Genomic DNA, 10277 nt, shown 5'->3' with positions numbered 1-10277 from the left:
CATGTTCCCTCTGCTTCCTGAAGTCAGCAATCAATGCCACAAACTTGAATCACCTGCAATCACAAAAATACAAATTTACGTCAGACAAGATACGCATGTTGCCTTGGAGATGACTGTGAATGTAATCACCGTTTTGCAGCCATTGGTCTACCTTGGTAGCTAACACTGTGTCACACTATTTACAACTCTACAACTAAATCAGCATTACTTGAGCCGAGCATTTCTGAAGACCAAAACGTTCATAGTTAACTAAAATGTTAGACAGTATGTACGCTGAACAAAAATATAAATGCAACATGCAACAAATTCAAAGATTTTACTGAGTTACAATTCATATAAGGAAATCAGTCAATTTAAATAAATTCATTAGGCCCTAATCTATGGATTTCACATGACTGGGAATTGTCCCAATCCTCTTCAATGGCTGTGCAAAGTTTCTGGATACTGGCGGGAACTGAAACACGCTGTCGTAAATATCGATCCAGAGCATCCCAAATATGCTCAATGGGTGGGCTGGTTAGTATGCAGACCATGGAAGAACTGGGACATTTTCAGCTTCTAGGAATTGTGTACAGATCCTTGCGACATGGGGCCGTGCATTATCATGAAACATGAGGTGATGGCGGCGGATGAATGGCATGACAATGGGCCTCAAGATCTTGTTACGGTATATCTGTGCATTCAAATTGCCAAATGTGTTCATTGTCCGTAGCTTATGCCTGCCCATACCCTAACCCCACCGCCACCATGGGGCACTCTGTTCACAACGTTGACATCAGCAAACTGCTCACCCACAAAACGCCATACATCATGCTGTTTAATCAGCTTCTTGATATGCAACACCTGTCAGGTAGATGGTCTATCTTGGTAAAGGAGAAATGCTCACTAATGGGGATATAAACACATTTGTGCGCAACATTTTACAAAAATAAGCTTTTTGTGCGAATGGAAAATTTCTGGGATCTTTTATTTCAGCTCATGAAACATGGTACCAACACTTTACATGTTGCGTTTATATTTTTGTTCAGTATACATTTGTAAAGATTAGAGAAAATGTAACAGTTGATCGATCCATGCACTTATATTGTCATGATTTTGGTGAGGGAAAGTAAAAGAAAATATTTTCTTACAATGTGTGTGTGTGTTACCATTTTCTACCACCAGGGCGTTACAACGGTTAGGACTGTTGTTTGTTGGGATTCCTTTAAAAATGTGACTTCCACGTGATTTAGAACGTTTCACTGCTCCAGTATGTAGCGGCTTTACGAGCTGTGGAGGCCAGACACACAAGGCCACTGTGTATGGTGCTTAGGAGGAGTGTTTGTGTACAGTTTTAAACCCCCTGTCTCATTCCTGCTTTGAACTGAACTTTCAGTTCCTTGAAACTCTGCTGTGTTGTGTTCTGGATATCTATTGGGTCAAGGACACACTTTCCTCAATATCAACACTTGCCAATGTGAGATAGCTAGTATTATTGATTAATGGATCAATGGATTGAGTCTTTTAATAGCCTGTGTCCATTTCAGAGTTTGATTTGTGCTTTTAAAGCAGTGACAAGGTCGTTCAGTAATCCCCTCCGGAAGGCAAAATTGACAAATTTGGGTTAAGCGAAACAGTTTTTTTTCTTTTTTCTGAACTTTATGCACTCTTTTGACCACAACAGTATGGCTGTTTGTCTGTCTGTTTGTTTGTGTGGGGAGAGAGTGTGGAGGGGAGAGAGTGTGGAGAGCGAGTGTCTGCAATGCATACAGTAGTTACTAATTGTCTTGATTTAATGTTTGTAAACTAGTTATTTTCTGATTATAACTCATCTCATCGGTCATTTTTATATACAAAGTGAAGTCAAAGGATTCAATAGAACCACAAAATTTAGTGCCCTGGCATTTGGGGCTCTTCATGAGTCTTAAGTGCTGTAGTTCTGTCTGTCAGATCGAACAATGCAGTGGTTGATGATGGCAAACTGCCTGGATCTGAGACAGAGTGAGACACTGGCCTCTGTTAAGTGCTTGAAGAACTGTAGTCTAAGACTCAATAGAAAGGGCAGACAAAGCAGAAAGTCCTAAAAGTAGTCTATACAGTCCAGTGCATGAATGGACTTCATTCATGTAAAATAGTAAATGTTTCAGTTGCTCTGTGTTTTAATTTTTGGAACAATAAGTGATGTTTTCATTAATTGCAAATATTTGTTTTGGGGGGGGGTGAAATATATCCTACTTTTCTATCTACGTCTAATTCCACTGATGACAGTCATGATTACCATTCGGGTAGGATACTATACGGTACTATTCTAGTTAATTCAATCATGTTTCTTTGCGCATGTGGATACATTTTAATACGATTACATAAAGTTGGTGCGTGGCCAATGACTGACCTAGTTTTTCTTGCTGCCTGCTGGTAATTTGACTCGGGTAGGGATTCTAGGGAAGCCGAATGCTGCAGCGACCCGAATGTTGTGTCACGCTGCCAGCTGAGCAAGAGAGAACCGAAGAGCGATGAGGACGTCGAAGAAATAGCGGAATGCAGCAAAGGCCGAAAGACAGACGGTGATCTCTCCTTCTTTACGATGAAACGCCTGTAAGCTAAATTAAATTGTAAGTATGATATCAGATGTTATTGGAAAACGTTATTCGGCAAGATAAGGTTATTGCCAGTAAACTAGCTAGCGAGCTATGATTGCTTACGTTGGCGGACTAATCTTTGTTTTTTTCTGTTAGCCAACCTTACATTGAGCTAACTATGTCATGTGAGCTACTTCACCGTTTATATAGTGCCGTCTATAAATTTATATCAAATAAGCTAGTTAGTTACAACCCGTTAGCGTTAGTTTTATAGCAAACGCCCGCGATTTTGCCTCCAGTTACGTTAGCTTCTAGTGTGCAAAAACATCCCAATTAGCTAGACTAGTTAGCTAACTAGGTTAGCTAATATGTTGCATGCAAATTGTCAACTAACCAGCAGTGGTGCTTATCAGTACTTCTATTGATGTATACTAAGTAATATTATTATCAAACTTGTAACTGATTTTAGACAACAATACTACTAATGTAGCTAGGCCTAATAAAAATAGACCGAATGTATTATAGGCATGTCATGTCTGTTAAGTTACATTGCAGCTCTAGCTATGTTGTAACAAAATACACTGTTCCAGCAGCAGTAGTCTAGTCTGCTGCAACAACAATGTCAATGTTACATTGTTAGCTTGGCAGTCAAACCCTGTTTTTGTGTGTATTTTGTTGTTGTCACAGTCATAGACTATTTGGTCGAGGGGGTTAATAATAAACCAGAAATGTCAAACACATTCTGACTGAGGGCCCTGGTCTTAATAGGTGATCTCTCTGCTGAACCAAAATGATGTTTAAACAAACGGACTGTTCACAATGTTCATGGTTGCTTTGTCTTTTCTTTTCAGTGGAATGGTTCGAGATTCAGAGCAGAATACCAAATTGCCTTTCATTACCACTATCAGGAGATTGCCAGGATATTGAGCATAAAGATGCGAGTGGCATGACAAACTCTTATCTGGTGAAGGCGACCGTCAGGAAGAAGAAAAAATGCATCGGGCAAGTAGCTACGCTTTAAGCTTCTTTCTACTGGCTGTTATTAGCCTCCACGCCCCTGCGGCCTTATCGGCGGTTTCAGATGGAAACAGCACGGAAAACGGTACGGTGGCAGATGGTGGATTTGTCCCCCTCGTGTTCTCGAAAGTAAACCAGATTATCGCCCGTGAGGGCAACTGCGCGCTGATTGATTGCAACGTCACTGGAGACCCTGACCCGAATGTACAGTGGTTCAACTCGCATGGAGACCTGCTAGACACTGAGACAAGTAAGTCAAGTTTGTAGAATTATTAAGAAAGCCCTGATGTTGCTCTGGCCTCACAATCAGCAGCTGTTCTACAGACATTTTTCTCAAACCAACTTGAACTGTCAGGCTAAAGGCTATTTTAAGTTCAACTGTGTGTGTGTGTGTGTGTGTGTGTGTGTGTGTGTGTGTGTGTGTGTGTGTGTGTGTGTGTGTGTGTGTGTGTGTGTGTGTGTGTGTGTGAGAGAGAGGGGTAACATTTACTAGTGACATTATGACAGACTATTATGACAATGACGGGGATTATTGTAGTGACGATGCAATGCCAACCCTACAGATGGGGGGGAGATAACAATCATTCATCGACGTCATGATTATGGTATGACAACAAATCAAACATGCTGGCCAGTTGGCTCTTTTTCCAAAACATTGGAGTTCAAAAGTCACAGCTTAACTGTAGATACTTGATACATTACATGGTAGTGGCTTTTAATAGGATGCTGTTGTCGTGGTTCTCTCATTCAGTTGTAGTCTATCTACTGTAGCCTATATGGATGCAGATTGGTGGTCACGGCCACTACGTCGGCTGTCTGTAGATACGTGATACTTTGTTCGAAACAATATTGTGACGCAGCGTGCAACCCGTGAATAGGAGTCGCTTCTTCCCCGTTGAACATGACTTTCCTTTGCTTTTACGGCTTTTGCCGCTGTTTGTTAGCTTTTGATTCCACACACGCGTCGAAGTGAGCCTGGGAACACTTTACGCGGGGGTATAAATGTAGAAGTCCTTCTCATTGAAATGTATGTCCGGTGTCTGAATACATTTCCTGTACCCATTCAGGTTTTCTAGAGACACAACAGACCGGCTGGAGGATTGATGGATTAAGTGTGTGTGCACTGCACTATTCATTCTCCGTCTCAAGCCCAACACTATTCAGGCTCTAGAATCGGTTTCTGTCTCTCTGTGTGTGTGTCAGCAACCCACTCAGGATGAGCTTTCAGAATATGGAGAGACATGAAATCATCCATCCAGCCACAGTCTAATAACATGCCTACGTAGTTGTTGTAATGGTAGATGACACTTCATGCGATGATAGGAGAAGAGTGGCCAATGTAGACCCATGGTGAAATATAGCCTGGATGACATTTATTTTGCCTCGATATAACAGAGCTTCTTAATACATTGGATATACAAAGATTACTTTAGTGAGAAGTTCACACATCAATGTAGTAGTAGACAAAGAAGAACCAATTTCAATAGTCAACCGATGTTGTAACTTGATTTAATGTTTGGCTGGCTACTTGCTTGTGGTTCCACATTTACATGACTTGTTTGTCTCTCTGTTGTTAACCAACAAGCATCATGTGCTATTTTTCCAGACGGATTCCATTGTCCCTCAGCCCCACCCTCTATTTAAATATTGAACAAATGGGTTGTGTCCCGAATGGCTCCCTATTTAGTGCACTACTTTTGATCAGCACCCACTACTTTCGACCGGAGCCCCTTTGGGCCCTGATCAAATGTAGTGCACTGCCATTTGGGACTCAGGCACGGAATAAACAAGTGAGTGGCACCTCTCTGCCCGCCTCTTCTTTCAGCTCTAACTCGTCAAGAAAATAATATCAGTAATTGGAGCAAGGTCAGGTCATAAACACTGGTCCACTGCAGGGGGTTCCAGGATAAATGTTTTATTTCAAGTGCAAAATAGCTGGTTCCTGGATTGCAGCCTCGAGGACAGTCCTGCAGGAAGAAATAATATTGATTCAATAGGAATCATATTATGACTCAAAATGAAAACCACAATGGATGAATGAATTGCCGTTTGTTACAGTTAATTGATTGCGCAAGTATTTTATAGGCCTAGATTGCTTTAAATATTGAATGAATTGAGCTCTGTGCCAAAAACAACAATGCATGCAGTTAGTCCATTAGTAGCTTGTATGGCTTGTCATTATGCACAATTTATCAAACTTTCAGAATCGGAACCAGATGAACCATACCATCGCCATGGCTAATTCTAAGCATAAGACACCCCAAAAGACTAAATATATCATAAAAGATACAAAATATCAGCATAATATACATGTCTTTTAAGTTAGCCGACAGCATTGGAAATTCCCCTTACTGAGCTCAGAACCTAGTCAGTACCATCACAGAACCTTTATGATGTCACCTCAATGAAAGTTAACCAAATCAATAATGTGCTAGTTAGGTTGTAGTCGTTTTGCTGCAGACTACACACATTATCATGATGAAACTGACATTATATCCAATGTTATGTAAGCTAGTTGGATAGAAAACGGAATATTGTCGCGCTAGGTGTAATAGCATAGCAAGCAACAGGCTAACAAACAAGTGTTATACTAGCCTATTTCATTACATGCTTAATATTATACTCGTAAAGAGATGACATAGCTGCATACCTTTATCTTTTGCGTGTTTCTCCTTTTCTTTCCTCAACTGGGCACCTGATGGCTTAGACCTTTTCTTATCCATTTGTGTTGATTTGGCACTGGAGCGTCAATACATTACCCATCCCCCAACACTGTCAACCAAGAGTCAAGACTAAACCAATTCACCTTGGTGGTGTGCAGACTGGTTTTATATTATTCTTAACGATTTTGCACAAACCAGGAAAAAAATGCAACAATATGTCTGTGAAACTATATATCCACAGTATTATGAATGAATTGTGGTTTATTTGGTAGCATTTTGTAGTGTGACTGATTTTACTAATTGCATTAGTACTGTACAAAGTTAGAGGTCCCCGCTCCCCCTACCTCAGGCTTCCAGTGGGGAGACCTCAGGTCAACCTACCCCCCACCCCCCATCTCCTACTTCTGAGTGGAAGACCTTCCCAGGCAGTAGCCTGCCTAGCTCACAAACTAGAATCAGGGCGCCCACTCCGACAAGGTTAACTGACCCACAAGGTGACATGATATCATTGATGTGACGTGCAAATGAGCGATAGAAAACCGATCGCGCAAGGGTCACCATTACAACAAAAAATTGTGCGGGCACCCCATGTTGCCCATACCTAAATCCGCCAATGTCTAGCCTGATTCCAGAGATAAGGTGAGGGAGCTATGAAGTGGTTTCTGGCCCCAGAACTAGGCCTACAGTAGAAGAATAGAAATAGAATGATCAGAACTAGGCCTACAGTGGAAGAATAGAAATAGAATGAACAGAACTAGACCTACAGTGGAAGAATAGAAATAGAATGATCAGAACTAGGCCTACAGTAGAATAATAGAAATAGAATGATCAGAACTAGGCCTACAGTGGAAGAATATAATGATCAGAACTAGGCCTACAGTGGAAGAATAGAAATAGAATGATCAGAACTAGGCCTACAGTAGAATAATAGAAATAGAATGGTCAGAATGGGGGGTGGGAAAGGTTGACATAAATGGGAATTACCAATCCAGTCTCTATATATGCAGTGTAAAATGCAAGCCTTCGCAGAAAGGCTGGCCTGGGCTTCTAGCTATAAAAAGCTCTTACCCGTGACTGTCATGACAAACTGTAGCAGATACCTTAGCCTGGCTACTGCTGTCTCTGCAACCTGGAAATGCATGTGAAGGAACCACAAACAGTTCTTAAAAGGGAAATGGCCCCCGTTTCTATGGTGCAACATGTTTTTTTTTTTTAGCAATGTTCCATAATATTTTCTGGTTATGCCTATCCTTTACCATTGTTCATGACCTGTAGATTATTACGATGACTCGGGCCAGGAGTTGTCCATCTACTACCTGACTGGACTACTGGCCCCGAGTATGAAATATGAGGCTGGCATGATATGGAAAAACACGCAGTTGGTTTCAGCGACGCGCTCTCTCTCGTTCTCAGGTGGCAAGTGGCTGCTGACAGACGATGGCATCCTCAACATCACCGACATCAGGTTCGCCGACCGGGGCAAGTACACGTGCATGGCGTCCAACGTGCACGGCAGCGCCAACTGCACGGTGACAATGCGGGTGGTCCTGCACAACGGGGACCTGGGGGCCTACTACGTGGTCGTGTGCCTCGTCACCTTTACCATCATCATGATCCTCAACATCACGCGCCTCTGCATGATGAGCAGCCACCTGAAGAAGACCGAGAAGGCCATTAACGACTTCTTCCGCACAGAAGGCGCCGAGAAGGTTTGTGTCGTGTCTTACTATACTTGTGAGGACCTTACGTCGATATAGTGCCTTTGGGGTGTGTATTTGTAACTGGGGTGTGTATTTGTAACTGGGGTGTGTGATGTTTTTAATAATTCTTGTATGGTGAAACATTTTCCATCCTATATTTAAATGTCCAATAAAGTTATATTCTATATTCTCTTCTACTCTAAAGCTCCAGAAGGCGTTTGAGATCGCCAAGCGCATCCCCATCATCACGTCAGCCAAGACCCTGGAGCTGGCCAAGGTGACCCAGTTCAAAACCATGGAGTTTGCCCGTTACATCGAGGAGCTGGCCCGCAGCATCCCACTGCCCCCCCTCATCATGAACTGCCGCACTTTCATGGAGGATATCCTGGAGGTGGTGGGGGTTGAGGAGATGAGGCACACGTTCCTCCGACAGGCCCCAGAGGGGCACCACCTGGATGGGGCATCGGGATGCCGGGCGGCCCTGGTCGGGGTGGGGCCCGGCGACGTCTTCACCGTCCTCCGGGAGAGGGAGCGTTCCGGATCCCCCGCAGCGGATTCCGACGACGCGTCATTGCACGAGCAGCCTCAGCACATCGCCATCCAGGTGTCCATTCACCCCCCGCTGCCCATGGAGGCCCCGGCTCTGGCTGAGGCCACGCCCACTCCCATGTCTCCTCCGCCGTTGGCTCCCCTTCACCTGGAGGAGGAGGAGCAGCAGCAAGAGGAGCAGGGTTCCGAGCAGGAGCCAGTGGAGGAGGTGGGGTTGGAGGTGGAGCCAGAGGTTACTACTAAGCTACAGCCTGGTCAGGTGATCTATGAAAGCCATGTGTAAATAGGAGAGAAAAAACAACAAACGCTCCCGAGGAGGGATGAATGATCCTGTCCTATGCATTTCCCAACCCCACCCTCAAAAACATAGAATATGTCAAGAAAAGGTCATTTTATTTCACTTTTCAACAGAACTAGCTTAAAACTCGAACCTAGCTACGTATGTAGGTCTGTCTCTGGATTATATTATAATAACCTAGTCTGGATTACAATAAATTAACTTGATAAGACATTGCGTATCATCCCTCATGCTTATGGATCTACATGTTGAATGTATTGTGGGAGAGGAGAGGATAATCAATATTTGATATATGTAAGTATAAAGCAATGTATAGGGCCATTTTATTTGTTTCGTATTAGTGAGCAGAGGAAAAAAAGAGCGGTTTGTTATTCGATTCAAGCATTCTCGAAAATCGATTTTCAGGAAAGCGACTTGACGATTATGCTTTAATTTTGTTGCAGTATTCTGTTTCATGATCAATTCATAAATTAGCTCCAAGCTGACGTCGTGCAATCACTGTTTACTAAGCAGACCACAAAGGCTTTTTTTTTTACTTCAAAATATTGCACATTATCCTGCCACTGTTACAACCAACCTGGACCTGCAATTTACGAATCATGTAAGTTCAAATGCATTAAACTCGTATATTAATGACAATAATTGGATCATGACTAACATTTCAGTGGATGATTGAAGACTAGTTGTTTCAGGCCTTCTGGTCTGCGATCCTTTTAATAATCACATGACCACTATAGCCTTTCTAGTAAGTGGTTCATTGAAACATTTTCTGAAAAATTGTATTAGACATTTAGTTATAATTATTGTTATCATGACCCACCGTGGTGTTTGGATCACGCACAACTTCCTAGATGCTAGACATTTGACCATTTTGCCTTTATGGTCCCCATTATGTTTCCTAGTATGCAATATTTCCCCCCTCCCATTTTTTCTTTTTTGAATGGGTCTCAAACCCCAACCCTCTTCCGTACATGCTTTAATAAGAGGCTACACGTGAAATGAGAGCGATGTATTTGGATTAGTCTTTAACCGGACTAAAAATGCTTTCCTTCTGCTTAATAGTCGGGGGAGGGGGGGGGGGGGTTCGATGTTGCTCTGCTTTAAAATTATGCTCTTGATGTTTTTTTTGTAGTGAAAATAAAATCTATCTGCTGTGTTACCATGGTTTCCTCCAGTTTGTTTTAATCGTGCATTAACAAAGCTTTGTGGCATCCTACTGTAGGTCTCTCTCCCTCTCTGAAAGGACCATGACACCTCATCACCTGATGCGTTCCTCCAATCAGCCTCACTCACTCCCAATGTACATGAGAACAAAAGGCAGCCATCTTGTTTTTGTAACCATAGTTACAATGGTCATTATAGATGGGTAGCGCGCAAGTGAACATTTGTTTTAAGCTCACTCTTGTCTTCGCAGGAAGGAGCGTTCAGGGGAAGCAAAGCATTAACCTAAGCATGCGTAATGTGACGCATACAGGCGGCGATTGTGTACACA

General features: G+C 42.7%; 1 protein-coding gene across 1 annotated transcript; it reads left to right on the top strand.

Moving 5' to 3' along the window:
- Positions 1-2362: 2362 nt before the first annotated feature.
- On the top strand, positions 2363-9944 carry LOC139534390 (microfibrillar-associated protein 3-like). The gene is given in 5 exon segments (XM_071333514.1): positions 2363-2591; positions 3410-3544; positions 3547-3825; positions 7652-7947; positions 8144-9944. Coding segments are annotated over 4 exon segments (1242 nt in total). The 5' UTR covers positions 2363-2591; positions 3410-3504; the 3' UTR covers positions 8771-9944.
- Positions 9945-10277: the final 333 nt, after the last annotated feature.

Source organism: Salvelinus alpinus, chromosome 11, assembly GCF_045679555.1.
Source record: "Salvelinus alpinus chromosome 11, SLU_Salpinus.1, whole genome shotgun sequence".
Taxonomy (NCBI): domain Eukaryota; kingdom Metazoa; phylum Chordata; class Actinopteri; order Salmoniformes; family Salmonidae; genus Salvelinus; species Salvelinus alpinus.
Note: the sequence above shows the minus strand (reverse complement) of the source record. Positions and strands in the feature narration are given on the sequence as shown.